General features: G+C 34.8%; 1 protein-coding gene across 1 annotated transcript; it reads left to right on the forward strand.

Moving 5' to 3' along the window:
* Nucleotides 1–1020: 1020 nt before the first annotated feature.
* LOC100375503 (sodium-dependent glucose transporter 1A-like) lies at nucleotides 1021–18986 on the forward strand. The gene is made up of 4 exons (XM_002730910.4): nucleotides 1021–1162; nucleotides 4125–4329; nucleotides 14478–14763; nucleotides 15523–18986. The coding sequence occupies exons 2-4, from the start codon at nucleotides 4153–4155 to the stop codon at nucleotides 17067–17069; spliced, it is 2010 nt and encodes a 669-aa protein (XP_002730956.1). The 5' UTR covers nucleotides 1021–1162; nucleotides 4125–4152; the 3' UTR covers nucleotides 17070–18986.

Below are 18986 nucleotides of genomic sequence, written 5' to 3' on the forward strand. Positions count from 1 at the left end.
AATTGAGAAAGAATGAACACAGAACAATAAACCTCTATGAAAACTATTGTAACGACCAAATGCATAGCAACCAGCCTAACACGGAAGGTGGGTTGGAAAAACCAGTAATCGGCAACCCCGTCGGCCGGTCCCGTCGGCAACTCAATTGGCGCGAAAGTGTACACATGCTCACTGATAAACATTCGTGAGTAAATTGAATAATTAAACATTTTGATCTTTTCTCAAAATTGCTGAATGAAAGATTGAAGAAGATTACATAAAATCTTCTGAGCCTCGTGAATGGCATGTGGCAAGTGCAGTCAACGAGTAAATTTTCAAAAATGTTTGATTTTTATGTTTGATCAACAGTAACTTAATTTATGAACATTATTAAGGCTTAATTAATTTGGAGGGGAGAGGTCAAGCTGTTCGCAACTCCCCTCCCTCTCAACCAAATTAAATTGCCCTCCCACTGTTTTTTGCTCCCACTGCCCTCTCCTCACTCGGTTTTGCTCCCACTGCCCTCTCCCCACTCGGTTTTGCTTCCACTGCCCTCTCCCCACTCAGTTTTTGTTCCCCGTTGCCTTCTCTTCAATCGGTTTTTCTCCCACTGCTCTTTTCCCACTCAGTTTTTGTTCCCCATAACCCATTTCACCGACAACGCTCTTTATTAAGAGAGTTGTACCCAAGTTCAAATTTTGCACTTCTGAAAAATACAATGTATAATCAGTGATTTTGCCCTTACCCGCTCAATCTAAAAATGGAACTTGCCTGCTCTCTGAATAAAAATCTTCTCCTACTGGAATTCCCCTCTGAGAAACCCTATTTTTAATTCCCTCCCACTGAAGATGTTTTATTTTGCCTGCCCGCTAAAAATCCCCTGTGAACACATTTTTTCACGAACAGCTTCGTTGACTGCACCTGATGTGGTTACTTTTCCAATATTTTCTCGAAGCGCCCGCTGTGTGCACGTCTGAATATCGAATCAACATAATCACACGGCTGTTAGTTTGTTTCGTGTGTGTTTTCGTTACCCGGAAGTTTACGTGGATGGGGCACGTTTGTCGTTAATTTACCAGTATCAGCTACCAGTGTTGCAATTAAAATAATCGTACCCTGTTTTGACACTTACGTTACCGCCAGTGGAATCAAGATTAGCATTTGCTGATTTCGAAATCAACAGGTTTGTATTTCCAGGATATTCGGGGCGTTGTATATACGGGGAAAATTTGCAAAATAAGTAGCATGTTTCTTACGCAGAGCCCGAGTCGCAAGTCACTGTTTGGCGGGACATTTTGTCTAACAGCAACAAATTCGTCATTTGTCCAACAATTGACTTGAATTACACCTTGCAGCTATATGTAAGAGGCGATTTAATTTCATGCTGTACATTCAATGTTGACACATAATCGTAACTTCAAGATCAAAACTTTCGAAGGTAGAAATTTGAGACCTCGCATAACATCAGAAAACAGTGACAACGCGAGCAATGGTGGGTAATTTAATCAGATAATACGAAAAGGTTTACTGTTGATGCATGTAACGTATTTTGACTGTTTCTCGTCTTTTTCGTTGTAGTTATTTTGCTATGATAATTTTAATTACATGTACTGAATATGCAAACATTGTCAGTGGCGGTGACCTACGTGAATGCCTGTGTGAATGCATGTACGTACACGTGAATAGATTTGTATGGCGTATTAATTACATTACATAGATATGATAGTTGGTAGGATTTCATCTCAATCAATCAACCCATCCATGGTAATGTTTTGTTGCTCAGTCCTACATTGAATGCAATCAATATTACACGATAACCCACTACTCAGTGAGTATTGTGAATTTTATGAAGGCAGGACTAAAAAAATATATATAATAAATAATATTTATAAAACTTCTATGAGGCATAAATAATTTTACAAGCAAATGGCAAACTATGAACATATGCAATAATTTTAAGTAGGCTATAATTTTGAATTCAACAGCATTGAAAACAACTATATTCAGAATTAGTAACAATTACAATTTGAAATGAAAATGGATAATTTCAATAATAATGACGAACACTTTACAGTAATAAAATAATCATTACTGTATTTTCCGTAACCCTACCTATTTTTTCGGGAAATTTACAAGTTTATTTCATGCAAATATTTCCTGTCATTCCCCCAATGTTGCAATTTATTTTTTATCAAATGACTAGCACCCAGTTGTAATAAGGAAATATATTCTGTAAACTAAGTTCGGTGTCAATAATTAAACCATGAGTATGTTCTCACAAAAACCTACTGAGTACAACTCATAAAATAAAACTCCTTGCCTATACCTACCTAATATTTTTAGGCCATTTCTAAAAAATGTGTTGATTTAGCCTTATTGAAGTCAAGATTACACTTGATTTTAACACGGTGAAATTCACATACTGTATAAGCTTTAACTTTCATTGATGTTTGATTTCACTATTTGATATTTGATCAAATTCACTAGAATTTAATTTTAATGTAATTTTAGAGGGATGCACTCCAATATATTATTCACATCGATGTATTTTAGTGGATTTTACTTATCAGCGAAAGAAACAAAATTAAAGAGCAGTCAATAATTCATGCATTTACAGTATTTCATGCTTTACAAATTTAAACAGAATGATGATACGTTCAATCAGAGGTACATTACTTGGGGTTTGCAACTACGGTGACATGATACCAAGATCCCGTTACAATCTCGCTCTCGCATAAGCGTTCCAACTCAGAAAAATGCGAATGCGTATGCCCGAGGTAACTAGGATACTGGGATATCCAGGTGGATCAAAATATCTGCCCACGATATGACGGATTACGAGAACTATATTTTCTGTACATTTTCGATGTATTACAGTTTTCACTATGATAGTGACAAGAAAAGTTTTATTTTTTCATTACAAACCTTGAACATTGATATATATCATGTCAGAAGGTCGTAGCCTCAGTCTCGCTATCTACGAGATGAGACTTCAATGGGATCTTGACATGATGTCACCATACAGTACTATGCGAGTTGCAAACCCCAAGTAATTTACCTCTGGTTCAATATATACCCGGTATATATCTGATGAAGTGTTTGAAATGTTTTGAATGCATTTGATGTTCTGCATGAATCTGTCATGTTTGAGGGAAATGCGCACAGACTTGTGGGTAATTTATTCCTCTCAATATTTCTGAGTCTGTAAATGGGCTCCGAACTCGTTTACAGGAAATGAAATGTGTGGGTATTATGCATGCATCTTCAATCCCATGAATACTGACTAAATAAATAAATAAAAAAAACTACCACAAGTTCTGGGTTCAAATAACGTCTAAAACGAATAGTGCAGAGGTCAAACAAGCTGCGCCTGTTCGCAGTTCTACTGGGTACACTCACACATTGTGGATAAATTTTATGCTGTTAATTGATATTTTAGCGTACTTGCATCGAATTTTAATCAGATTCGTCTTCCTGTGTGATCATTAAAATATGTACATTGATCTACACAAATTTGTGAGGAAGTTTCATTACTCAAAGAATAGGATCGTTTTATTATATTGTTCTTATTTCAAGAAACTTATTGTATCAAGACAGCAGTCAGTATAATGGTATGCCCATTGAACTGATATTTACAGGCTTTAACATAAGTACAATTACTTACAAAGCCAATAGTATTCACCATATGAATTTCTTGCATAATCAACTAACATAGGCTTTTTTCGCTCTAATGAAACGATGTACTGTTCCCAGAACCTCAGTCCATAGCCAAAGGCTTGTATTGGTTGCTTTGCCATGCCCATTTTCACATGTATATTCAAATCCATATAATCGACAGGGGTGTCATGTGTAGACAATAGTCCAACAGTCACTAGATGCCCCATTGTTTTAATTTGTTTGAATGTTTTCTTCCATATTCAAATTTAGTCACCGCCAGTTAGTCCCAACCGGAAATCTCAACTCATTTTTGGCACACAGTTTCAAAACAAAGTAAAGATGGGAACAGTAGCATTTATGTGTCGTATATGGAAATATGCGTAATCATGACAAACCTTGTACCTAAGAGAAAACGATTCTCCTGTAACTCTGACTGTTTTTACAATTATCTATTGCAATAAACCCATACTGTCTCATTTCCCTTGCAGTCAGTCAGGTGTGACTACATTTGTCAGTATGGATCGCAACAGTTTTGACTTTGAAGATGAAGACGTGCTATATGAACAGCCAGATGGTAAAGAGGATAGAACTGGACTTCTGAATAACCAGACCAAAAAGACACAGTTCACAGATGGTAAAACACCACATCGATGTATCAAGACTGGGTTACTCTGTGCTGGATTCCTTGGTTTGGTGAGTATCGACATAACACGTAGTACTTAGAACCAGGGAGGGTATGCAACTGGAGTGAGATGCAATGATCATAACATTTCTTATGAAAAATTACATTTTCAATGAGTTTTGTTTTGAAATTGGCTATTGAAATTAACACAGTATGCAGGGATTTTTTTTAAACAAGGGAACAGTGGAGCAGTGCCCTTGGCCATTCACCCCCTTACCTTGAGGAGCAGATCCTCTTGCAACAATAAAATTCTGATTGACCAGGGATCACATGTGGCCACAGTCTTCAACTGTGACCTGTCTGATAGTAATTTTGGCCCCAAGGAAGCCATAGAATGCTCCATTTTAAGATATAATCATCAAAAACTCCACACTCAGGTAGGGAGAACCCTATCTCCCCTACTTAGTGGCACCGCTGAATTGCAGTGCTCCCTCTTGCAGTTTTTTTTCTCGAAAAACCTCTGGTATAGTCAGTGATTAGAGGAGCTATCCTACTAAAATCTCTATATTACCAAGCAACATTTTTGGAGGAGATTTATTTTACTGTTCCTGATATGCAGCTGTTGTAAATACTGAAGTAGCCGGTGCTCAGCTATAGTCAGCTGACTATGTGTTCACATTAAGAGCTGCTGCTTGTCAAGGAGGTCATCAATCATCTTTTTAAAAACATTTTTGTGAAAACTGTTAAAGAGCAGCTCTGCAATCCTCCATGATTGAACCAATGCATCATGGGACATATAATTTGAATAACCCGCTCATCGTTTACTATGCATATAAATGTTATATGTAATCATATCTCACAAACACTGTTGTCTGCCTTCAAAGGACATTAACAGTTTAAATTAACACTTTGATTTGAATAAACCCAATGATTGGAAATGATTTTAAAGTGCCTATGAAACTCTTGTATTCCTGATGTCCCAAATCACTTATTGGTATATGATTATTATCATACTTTATATGTCTTAGCACAAAATAGATATTTTAATAAAAAAAATGAGTTTTAAAATTGCTGTCTACTACCAGTCATTTATTGGATTTCACAGCAATAAGGCTTCTCATTAGTCCTCATTTGCATATAAGTACTCCACTTGTGATGTCACCAGGGGACATTGCTGTACAGCATAGGCACTTTAAAGTGCCTGTGCAATGCCCACCCTCACGTTTCCCATTTTAGATCTGTGTCCCACTGAAATGGGTAGTTATTGATATATTTGCTGAAAATGATTACTCGTATCCAAGTAAATTTGGGATATTTCTCGTGTTGTAACCACGCCCACCTATCGTGAAATGGTCTACTGTTTCCGGATTTCCGACTCTCGCTGAAGGTGCGCCACCAAATGACAAAATGTGAGAGGAAGTCATACCCCTGAGCCGTAATAACACTGGTCATTCAGTATATGTACTTTTAAACGATATACTTGTACATACATTTTTTGAAAAACTGTCCTCGTCCATGAAAAAAAGCGACTAGGTTTAAAGAGAAACGCCGACAACGTAAACCTGGCGCAACACTTTTGAAAGAAATAGATTCCGAACGAGCCCATGATCACCGAGGCGGATTTCAGAAGAGATAGGGAAGTGTTTCAAATGAGTTGACTTTTTCTGCGATCCTGATTATCGTTTTATAGAGACCATTTAGTTCCTGTTAAGTAAAAGGTAGCAATAATTTTGACAGTGACACGAAATCGAAGCGTCGGGCAAACAGGAAATTACACAGCCTTACACACTGCTGATTGTTTTCATTTTCGAAGGCTAAAAGTTTCTGAATTGTTTGGTGATTGGTGTTGAATGTCGAATTCACACCTCTGTTCTTTTTTTACCTCCATGCTTGCAGCTTGTCTGGGTAATAATTTATGAAATAAGAATCCAGGCTTGGTCAATGTGTTTCCACCAAATAAAGTTTTAATACGATGTTATAATTAAGACAATCACGCCATGGATCACGCTAACTCCAATCCACTCTGAATTTATCTGTATGTGTGTCGATCTGGATTATTTTTGTTATCCAATTAAACGGTGCTTCTAATGCACTTGCCCTCGTGACCTGACTCGTTCACCTATTTCAACAAAATGTCAATTTATTTCTACGCGGCTGTCATATATTTAGTAACTGTGATTGGTCGTTTTTTTAATTATTTTATAGTGATCACTATAGTCTAATGTTTAGAATGTCAAAATATGTTCTCTTTTATTTTAATTTTGAAAGTTTTAATAAAACAGTGTAGTGACGTGTCTAGTAACCTGCTAAATAACGAGATAATTCCAACGTCAAATTCTATTTTGTCCAGTGACAGTGTACAAACGTGCGCCGGTGTCGGTGATGATCACGGTGACCAGCTACACCAGAACCGACATATTTCGCATCTAACTCAACCCTATGCAACAAAAATTGATACTATGTGTTAATTATGGTCCATTCTTCCTCGACGAACAAGTACATAAGTTTAAATTTAGTCAAAGACGAGAAAACTGCACAAGAAATATGCCTTATTTACACGTATCGGCAATGCAAGCTGCCATGCGACTTCCCCTTCTGACGTCACAAGGGGAATTTCTGTTTGCAAATGAGAAGCTAATGAGGAGCCTCGTTTTAAAATACACAAAAATAAAGTTGCCATAGACTGAGTTTAAAACACATTTTTTCACTTAAAAAAATAATTCATGCTTAGAAACATAAAAATTAATAATATTTATGCATCAATGGATAATTTTAGGCGTGAAAATAGCAGCCATTTCACAGACACTTTAAGGCAGTTCTGGAGAACACTTCACATCCCAATTTATTGTCTACAATTTTTTTTACTAATTTTCATTTTTAGCTCCGCTGTCGACTTTGTCGAGCGGAGCTTATCATATGAGTGATTGTCCGTCGTCCGTGTCAATGTTTTACTTTTTCCACTTCTTCTTGAAAACTACAAGCCTGAATGCTTTGATACTTGGTGTATATGTACCTTGGGTAGACCTCGCTCAGATTTGTTCATTTCGTGATCATATCTTCAATTCTCTAATTTTGGTGAATATTTTTGTCATTTTTGGTAAAAAGTGATATTTTCAACTTCTTGTTAAAAACCACAAGTCCAATTGCTTTGATATTACATATATAGGTACTACATGTGGACCTCTCTCAGATTTGTTCATTTCATGATGATATCTTCAATTCTCTAATTTTGATGAACATTTTTGTAAAAATTGATATTTTCAACTTCTTGTTAAAAATCACAATCATTTATGGTGAAAAATGATATTTTTGAATTCTTGTTGAAAACAGCAAGTCCCATTGCATTGATACTATGCATATTGTTCATTTTCTAATGATATCTTCTGTTCTTTAATTGAAATGTGTATTGCTAACAGCGGAGCTATCTCAGCCGAGAGGCTGCTTGTTTCATAATCTTGGATGACTGATATTACATTGTGTTATTAGTACAGTAACAACTCATTTACGAGAGTTCAAACCCATATATATATTAATTTCATGACCTGTCATCGTGACTTACTATGGTATATTTTGAGTTTTCTCTCTATTTGAAGACTATAAATTAACGTGGAAATCATTTATGGCAAGCATGTTGTACAATTAAATATTTGATTCATATTCCACAGTACAACTTGTCTGGTTAAAATCACTTGGTGATCACAGGTATCTTTATGCAGGTAACACGTACAATGCATTGAACTATTAATGATCCACCAAAACTTAATTCAATTTACCCACAACATAAACGCAAATACAGATATGTAGTAAGAATAATAATTATTATTTGCTTTGAGGCTAAAGGTGGGACCTCAGGTCATTGGAACCTTATTTTTTAATGCATTCAATGACTTGATACATGGAAGCATGTTTTTTATTTGTCAGCTGCTTGACCCTGTATCATACTTGATGCATAAGATGGTAAACACATTCACTGTAGACGGAAATTCAGGGAGATTCATTTGAAATTTTACTGGACTTCAGTTTTAAATTTCAACCGCCAACGCCACTCACTAAGTGGCGATCATATGTTAGTGATCACATATTGGAATACTGACTGTGCATAAATACACAGTATAGTGCCAGCAGAAGACCAATATTTTGTCTCCAATAACATGACAGACATTCTATTAATTCCTAGACAACAAAATCATGGTTTTAATTAGCATACTAGTAATTCACATGCTTGTAAAGGCATTAGTTTTACAACTACAAGTTTTTATGGTATTCAGTACATGGCACTTGCATGGCTTCCTTCTTTGTCTGATGTTTGAGGAAACCTGGCAACTGTCGTCTTTGACATTAAAAGGGGCATGGCTAGAATTCAGGAGCTTTTTTTCAATTTTACTCTGAGATGATTTTATTATTTAATTTTTTTTTTTTTTTTTACAAATGTGAGCATTTCACAGGCACTTTAAATAATTGTTTAGGCAAGAATTAAACTTAAATCATATCCAACTACCGGTAGTAAACTTACATCGAAATTGTATTCTATAAATAATCATGATTGTATACTACAAAAAAATAAAGCACTCCGCTTTCTGATATATCACTATGCAGTGTGATTTTTTTTTTTTTTATACACCTGCAGCTTTGTTTTAAGGAGACTCCATTTTGAAAATATTGGATTAAAATTAAGAGTATGCTGAATCAAAAATGTTATTAATATTTTAGATCATTACAGAAAAACTGTCTTTTTATTTGGGTTAGAAAAAGCAAATCTGAATAAAAATATCTGAAACACTAAAAAATAAGCACATGAAAAATGAGTATTGACTTACCAGTATTGTATATCCATGGCAACAGCAAAGCTTTATTGAAAAACTTGATGGGTGGTGACCTTTTGGTGATTCAACATTTCCAGGGCACTGTAGCACACTTCAAAGACAATATATGCTGAATTTATATATATAGTACTATAAAATGACATTAAGTGATTTTTACACTTATTTGTAGCTGGCAGTGTGGTTGATTTTCAATACAAACAAATTAAGCTGTGATCGCTGCATATTAGAATTCATAATACTAAACACTTAGCATTTTATTGTAAAAAGCAACAGGTGTACAGGATATTATATACAGTCCTTGATATTGAAAGCTGCCTCTTCAACAATACCAGATAAAATTAACGTTACACACATGGTGTGTATGCTCTGTATTGAATTCAATTATATGTTATGGGTTGACAGATGTGACAGTGTAGTTTTTGTTTACATTTCCTAATTATATAACTATAACAAATATGCTTAAATTAATTTTAATATATCAATGGTTTAATAAAGCAATGGTTTGCATGAATGATGTAATACCGTTTGTCATGCGCCTTTAGTAACAATTCCACAAATTATTTGACAGTGCGTAGTGCTAATACATGACAAGTCTGATTAATTGTTAACCATATGTTAGCTTGTTTCAACATTATATTATTTATTTTTCAATGCTGTTGCACTCAATTTACTACTGCTAAAATAAAATGCAACACCTTGTTGTCAGAGAAGACAATGCTTTATTACAGAACAAACTAAAACACAAGCATTACACCAAATTGTAATACAAAGAAGGTAAGCTAGAGTGAAATACATGTAGAACAAAAGGCAAATTACAGGAAAGTACGGTAAAGCGAAAACTGTCACATAAATTATAGAATAAGGTAAATATTTGGTGGGTGAGGATAATTTATGTTGTGTAAAAACAGAATTGTGACTGACGAGAGCATGGAGGAAACAACAAAATGGCTGACTGATGTTGAATAAGCCTGCTGGGGGTGCTGTACAAGAAAACACAAGATAAAAATAAACTGAACTCTAGGGGACACCTGCTCTAGGAAGTCATAACAGATCTGTAATAACAGATCATTTATTACAGAATGTTCAATTTTATTTTTCGATGTCAAAGTCTTTAAATTACATGAAACGATTAATGACTTCTACACAATCAATCAATAACCAATGAGAGTAGCTTATACAAAAAAATGTTTTTATTAGTCCCTGTTCGGACGAAGTCCGAAAACGGGGACTTATAATTCGGTCTCCGTCTGTGCGTCCGTCCGGAGTCATATCTCAGAATCCCTTTGACCGATTCCGTTCATTCTTTGCATGTGCCTAGTACTTTATGTGGGACATATGCACGCAGTGGTTTACCGATTCGATTCAAAATGGCCGACTGGCAGTAATCTTGTTTTTTGAAAATGTTGTATTTTGGACATGCTTTGTCAGTTTTCATTCAAACTTAGTACATAGATTATACATGTTAGGATACATGTCCATGACGATTTATTTCACAATTGGATCCAAGATGGCCGACTGGCAGCCATCTTGTTTTTTGAAAATGTAGTATTTTGGACATGCTTTGTCAGTTTTCATTCAAATTTAGTACATAGATCATACATGTTAGGATTTATGTCCCGACCGTCCGTGTGTCAGTCTGTCCAGAGTCATATTTCAGAATCCTGTGGACCGATTCCGTTCATTCTTTGCATGTGCCTAGTACCTTATGTAGGACATATGCATATGCACATGCAGTGGTTTAGTGATTAGATTCAAAATGGCCGACTGGCAGCCATCTTGTTTTTTGAAAATGTTGTATTTTTGACATGCTTTGTCAGTTGTCATTCAGACTTGGTACATAGATTATACATGTTAGGATACATGTCCATGACGATTTATTTCGCAATTGGATCAAAGATGATCGACTGGCAGGCATCTTGTGTTTTTTTTTATGTGGTATCTTGGACGTGCTCTGTCAGTTTTCATTCAAATTTGGCACATACATGTACTTTATACATGTTAGGATGCATGTCTATGACAATTTGTTTCAAAATCTGGTCAAGGATGGCCGATTCACAGCCATCTGAACTTTTGGCCTTACTACTATATTTCCACAATTTATGTACCATTTTCATCCGTATTTGGCACATACATCATACATATCAGTGTGTTTCATAATCAGATCAAAGATGGCTGAATAACGGCTGTTTTTATTTTTGGCCATATTACTACTACACTGAACACGTGTTTTGATGTAAATAAACAATCTGTTGTATACGCCACTTGGAACTCAAGTTTCAAGGACACGCTCGCGACAACCCTCCGCTTTAATATGATGAGCACAAAGAGAACTTTCATTATATTTTCAATGATCAAAATAACCATTTTTATTTATTTACCTTTTGGCAATATTTTTACTTGTTGTGTCATTGCAACATTCTTAATTCCACAAGTAATGTCCAAAATGCGAATTTGAACTAATTCGCATCAGTATTTCTCAAGTTATGGATGAAATCATTTTCTCTACATTTTTTGCTACAGATGTTATGATGCCATACATTGTAGGGAATCAAAATGGTGGACATTATTGTTTCAGTAAATCACCAAACAGAATACTCATTCATGTTCATGGCTGATCATCATTTTTTTTAATGTGGTATCTTGAACATGCTTTTTCGGTACATATATTATACATGTTTATAATGCTTCATTTTGTGATCAGATTTACGGTTTTTATTGATATTTAATGCATGTGTCGTAAATAGATACATGTTCATTTTGTGATTTGATTAAAGATTGCCATCTGGCTTGTAGGGATACATGATGATTCATTTTATGATCGAATCAAAGATGGTCTACTGCAGGTAATCTTTCTTTTTGGCCATACTGCTGTGTCTAATACCCATGTACTGTCCCATATTTTTGTCACATACATACCTGCCTTTGTTTATTCGTATGAATATCTTCCAAAAGATGTAGTCAATGTTCATAGTCAAAAAATCAAAATAATAAAAATAATTATAAATTTATCTAAAAAAAAAATGTGCATTGATTATTTGGGGTATAATGAGTGAGTCTGGTTGCAAAAAATATTATCTTGTACAACAGGTTATGATTATGTAAGCGAGTAAATTTAACTGGTGCTTGAAGTTGTATATTCTCAAGCGTATGTTGTACGTTAGTCACTTAGTAAATCTTTTGTTTCGATCTCATTAATTTCCAACCAATGAAAACATGGTTAGAAAGAGTGTCATTGGGTTACGCCATAACAAATAAGTTTTATTTGAGTTTGGATACAAAAATATGAAAAATAGAAATATCAAGTTTGTGACCATATAATAGATTGCAAATTTAGAAATCATTTAATAAATCTGATTTGTTGATACTAGATTATTTAGTCTATTATTCACTCTCAATTCATTCAGAAACAATTTACCTTGTCACATGACCAGTGATTTGCATATCCGATCTGATTGCATATATTATGCATGTAGCAATACATGTCCATAACAATACAATTTGTGATCAGATAAAAGGCAGACTTGCAGCCATCTTGCTTTTTGGTTATGTCACTTTATCTTAGGCATGAATAACATATCCCATAATTGCGACAGGGATTGTGTAATGACTTGTTTATTTTCAAAATGCTGTTGACTATTTTCACTTTTTCTATATGGTTAGCATGTAACTAGTTTGAGACAAAGGAGAGCTGATATAGTGAAAATACAAATGTATTTCAGTTTTAATTTAAAACAGGGGAATAAATAAAGATGAATACATGAGGGCGCTCTTGGACTCCATTGCTTGGGCAGTTTAGTACAAAATTTACAGAGCTGGTTTCTAATAGTAGTTTGGTAATGATACTGGGCTTTTGTAAATTTTATTACCAATTTATACCATAAACCATGAATTTTTTCAGCAGTTGTTAAAATTTGCAAACAAGACCTGTAACAACAATTAAAATCATTGTGAATTCTGGAATGGTGATGACTTTGAACTTGAAATCACAATAATAATCATGTCAGATAATATACTCAATCATGATTTTGTATCACACATAATTTTTAAATTCAACATGGTGACAAGCAACTCGCATTTTCTTTTCTCAACACATATATATGAAAGTTTATGCAGTCTATGTTGATTTTTAATGGCAGTTTAGTAAATGATACTGCATGCAATTTATGCTCCCAATAATAACATGACAATGACAAATACAAATACAAGAACTACACAAATCACTTGTGTATGTTTGTTGACAGACGTCACTACACTCATAATTTATCCAAATCAGCATTCTTGCCATTCCGGAACCTGATCTCAGTTTGTACCTAGATATATTTCATTTACATGTAATGTCATCTCATGCTTATGTACCGGTAAATACACATTATATACATGTACTAATCCTCCTATTTATGTACAATATGAAAGCATATGAGAACTGTGTTACATGTGTATGTTATTTTTTATTTATTTAATGTATTTATTTGAGCCAAGCTCTTGTCTACTCTGGCAATTGTATGTGCTTGTTTTAAATGCAGTTATCATTTATCAGTTATCATGCTGTAAAAATTAAAAACTTTTTTCACAGCGAAAAGTGTTTTGATTCATAACAAAATATATATTTATATATACCAGTAGTATATCTTAGTATGAGATTTTGATATTCAATCTATACACACCCAAGTCTTTACTGCATTTCTTTGTATTTTTTCAATAACAGAAGCTGTCTAAGAAATTATCTTTCATCCTTCTAGAATTTGTTATACACAGTATTCACCAAATTCCAGATAGTTTTTTTACACCCATGTGCAAAACACACAAGGGGAGTCTTTGCAGTTAGTGTGTATCAACCTGTTCCACTGATATCTCAAGAACCAATTGTTGGATTTTGATAAAACTTGATGCATACATTTGTATATGCTCTGGGCTAATGTGCAGATTTGATTAAGTTTTGGGTTAAATCCATGCCTATTAATTACCTGCATGTAGTTTGCATGACAATTAACTAATTTTTAGCTAAAGAACTACACATTCGATTTAGATGAAACTTGGTACATAGTTGTTCTGCGACATCGTGCAGACCTGATTAGTTTGGGTAAAAGCCATGCATATTAATTACCTAATTTGCATGATTAGTCAATTTTCAGCCTCTCTTTTGATATCTCAAGTACTAATCATCACATTACAATGAAACTTGGCACATAGATTCTCCAGGAAATGCACATACCTGATAAGTATTGGGTCAAAATCGGTGAATGATTAGTTTGTTTTTTTGGGAGTTGTTTGTAAGCTTTCTTTGATTTGAATTTGCACATCACATTTCTTCGCATTGCAGTACTCTGACTGAATATTTCTTTTTATTACATTGGTAACTTGTTTATTCATATCCTTCTGTGTTTTCCTTCTCATAGGGTCTCTGCACTTCCATCCTCGGACCAACATTACTAGATCTTGCTACTAATGTGGAAAAAGACTTTTCTGATGTCTCCTACGCAATCACAGTACGAAATACAGGCATGCTTGTTGGTTCATTGGTTGCTGGTTTTGCGTTTGATAGATTTGATCAACATTTGCTGATGGGTAGCTCATTGGCATTGATGGCTATCTTGGCAGTGTTGGTTCCTTGGTGTGGCAAGTACTGGAAGCTACTACTTACTATTTCTGTGTGGGGTATGTCGATGGGATTCCACAGCACAGGTAATAGTATTGTTTCAATGTTTTCTCTGCATTAATTAAATAACAACGCCATTTTTAAGTCTATGTACAACAGATATCTTATGACTGACTCTACAATATCAGATTTATTAAATATGTGTCCCGTAAAATCTGTATTGGATGCCTCATCTCTAATATAAGTTGCACCCATTTCTTTTGAACAATTTAGAACCAAATATTTATCATTTCTGATATGTGTAGATGCTCTAATGGAAGCCGCATTCCCTCTGTTGCATTGCACTATTTTAGAACCAGATTTTACAGGAGTAATTTTCATTTGTTCTGAACCTCTTATTTCAGTGGAAACATGCAACCAACCAAGTGTAATTAGATGCAATTTGATACTGATAAGATTAGCTTAGCTTGAAAGTTTAAAACAATTAAGTAATGAGAAATTAAATATAATAATAACCACTTTTATTTTTACCTTGTCTGTATGATTAAAACATGCGACTACATGTTCTAGTTACCATGCAAACACACCAGAGTATTCGCCATTAGTGTTTGATTTCATCAACAGTGAACACAGGTTTATAGTGGTCGAATAAATGAACCTTTGGCTGTTGAAGATGGTGAAAATTAAGTTAAAATGAAAAACAAATACAAATTAGAGATGAAAATAAGTGCAGAAGTGAAGACATTTGGATGAAATACAAAAATGGGGACAGATTTACGTCTTGACATGTCTGGCTAAAATATGAGGGTAAATTTTAATGACTTTTTATTGTTCATTTCTTACAGGTGGCAACATTGTGTGCATCAGCTTGTGGGGCAAGAGAACTGGACCATTTGTGCAAGCCTTGCATTTTAGTTTTGGATTAGGTGCATTTGTATCACCACTCATTGCAGAGCCTTATTTGTCATACAACCAGACAAATAATAATACTGAAATTCTTTCTGTTGAAAGACATTCTGTTAATAACGTGATTAATAATAGTACAGATGTTAATAAAAATGAGACAATGTCCAATTTTACTAGTATTGTAGGTTCAGGTGATGGTGATGTTCTGTTTAACACTTCAACTATTGTAAGCATTGATCATACAGATAACAAAGATGGTCATCAAGATGGCAATAGTGATACTGTCAGCACTTCATCCACTCAATCCATTACTCCGACTAGCAAGGATACCAGTAGTCCAGATAACAAAGATGGGCCTGAGAATGGCATTAATGATCATGATAATTCATCAAATCAATCCACTACTGTAAGCATTGAGCATACAGGAAGTTCAGATAACAAAAATGTTTCTGGAGATAGTATGCTGGCTAATATTCCATCAACTGATTCATCCATTGTAAATGCCACAGATAGTTCTTCAGGCAGTGTGATTTCATTCTATACAACATTTCTGAATCATGCATCCAGTATACAAAAAGCCTACATGGTGATTGCAGTTTGCTGCCTCATTGTTTCACTGCCCTTCTTCTGGTTTTTCTGTTCTGGTCCTCGCTTTCTAATAGCTGGTCAGCGAGCTGCTGTCAGTGCTGGTGTTGGCAGAGAATCATCTGATGAGAAGCTTCTGTTTCGTTTTATATTCTTGACCGGTCTGTTTCTTTTCTTCTTCTTTTATAAAGGGTTGGAGGAGGGTTACGGTGGATACATTTATGCTTTTGCTAAAAAAACTGATGTGAACTTTACTTCACAGAATGCTAGCTACATCAATGCAGCGTTTTGGGGTGCTTTTGCACTGGGTCGCCTTCTGGCTATTTGCTTTGCTCTTTGTATGCGACCGATGTTCATGCTCGCCCCAGACTTGCTTGGGGTGCTCCTGTCAGGAATTCTACTAGTTGTATTAGGCGACTCTAATGCAGGGGTTTTATGGTTTGCCATCATACTTTTGGGATTCTCCATGGCATCTATTTTCCCAACCACTATTGCATTTGCTGATCGGTACATACTCCTGACTGGTAAAGCCATGGCGTCATTTGTAGTCGCAACGTGTCTGGGCAGCATCGCCATACCCTGGCTATTGGGGCTGTTGTTCCATCAGAAAGAAGGTGTGGATGTTCTGATGAAAGTGATGGTCACGCTTTCTATCATATTACCTGTTATGTATATCGGCATGCAGATCATGGCCTCTCGTGAGGGAGAACGTACGAACTCTCGAATTCCTGATGACAGTGCAGAGCAGCTGCTGAGCGCCATCGAAGAAGAGGTCATTGAGCTTGAAAAGATGGCTTCCAAGAACAACAATCCTAAAAAAGGACGTGTTAAAAGGGTCAGCAACAAATACAAGCTGTCGCAGACCATACGCGAATTGAAGAAAGATGTTAAAAATGATTAACAGATTATCATTATATATTTGTTTTACGTGTTTGTTACACATCTCGTATGTAAACAGATTCATTGAATTTGCAAAGGATAACTATTTCTTTCTTATGCCTATGTTTTCTGTCATAAGATGGCAGTGTTACAATGATGTACAATGAGTTACTCCACCTCATTGTACTGATTCTAGTAACTCTACTCAATATGCAACCCAAGCATATTTTCATTTTACAATATTACTCATCACCATCACCCCCAAATCCAACTTAGGTGATCTAGTCCAGATTAAACAATTTTGGCAATGGAAAATTGCAGATTATAAAATAAAAAAAGTTGATAATTTTATAATATCCGTCCCAATGAAAAACAAGTATTATTTAGATTATGGTTTCACAGCATACAGTTTTTAACTGGCCATGTTTATTATCTCATTGAAAATGCATTTTAGAATAATACATATCAAAAGTTTTGGAAAAGTGTTCTTCCATAGTCACACACAGGATAATTCCTTATTTTAATATTTAGAAATAACAGGTTATTTTGTAATTAAATCGAGGGAGTCATCACCTGCGCATCCGTCAGATGGTCATAGCGTGTCATTATTTACAAACAAGCATGTCTACCCAAGAGTCGTTGCATTTTTAGTGTGTGTTGTTATCGTCACTTATGACTGATTTCTCGCGTGTGTGCAGGTGACGACCCTCTCGCTTTAAAATGCCAATTTCTGTTGGGTCATGAATTTTGTAATGTAATGTTACTACTTTTAAAAGGTTTGATGCAAATTATTCATATAAGCAATGAATGTGAATTTGTTACATTCAGAGGGATGTAGATATGGCTGCCACATGTACATACCGGTATATAGCTAAAAAACATCATATCTAATATTTTATTTTTGCAGAAATGTGCAATTTCATTTTTTTTTGGTGCTGATTTACAATACTCATAATAGCAGCAACAATAATGGTATTCCATTATGTAAATGTATAATAAGAATGTTACTCGTGCTGATAATACATTCATTAATTAAACAATATTATTTTTTTTTTATCTAATGAATGCCAGAGTTAGATACAGCCATATATTTACTGAATTTCTTTTCATGCTGTGTATTAAAGTTGTTGTTAACTGTATATTCGAAGGGCAGTAGTTGTCGCGCCACGCATGTCCAAGGTATATTGACTGTTGCGCCGATCAGTACAAACTGAGATGTTATAAAGCTTTAATTAGGTATTTTTTAGGTGATTAGAAGGTATCAAAGATGTCAGCGGCGGTAATTAGTGCAAGTCACGCCCAGGTCGAACCTCATACTTGTGATTTCTATTGGAAAAGCGTGAGAAAAATCAATGTTTATCAACATAAATGACGCACATGCGCAGCGCGACGACCACCGCCCTTTAATTCCAAACTGAAAACCAATTCAAAATAAAAAAATTCGAAAATCATTGTACATTATTTTTGCATGTGTTTATAACTAACATCAGTTTTTGGGTATGCTTATATTCAAGCTATTATTAATAATTTGTTTTTGTCTTTGAAACTCTTGATTCATAAATAAGATTTATGATGAGAAATTGTTTATATATACATTTCAGACAACAGCATGTTATACATTTGTTGTGCTGAAGCCAAATTGTAGTTTTGACTTGATGCGTTTCTGTTGGAGATGCGCTAGTAGATAAGAGAAATTACAGAATATTTTGTTAATTCTATAATAAATTTGGTGGTACATAGTTACTGATTAGTTTTATGATTGCATTTGAGTTTAAGGATTGTGTTTCATAATATATAAATCTTCTTTTTAGAAACAATTTGGATCTTGACTGCATCAATTTGTGGAAATCTTTTTGAAGATCATCAAAATTATGGTACACTTGCTAGAATATTTTTTAATGTTATTTTTATTCAAATAAACATATTATAAGTACTGTTA

This window comes from Saccoglossus kowalevskii, chromosome 7 (genome assembly GCF_978046115.1).
Source record: "Saccoglossus kowalevskii chromosome 7, keSacKowa6.1, whole genome shotgun sequence".
Lineage (NCBI taxonomy): Eukaryota > Metazoa > Hemichordata > Enteropneusta > Harrimaniidae > Saccoglossus > Saccoglossus kowalevskii.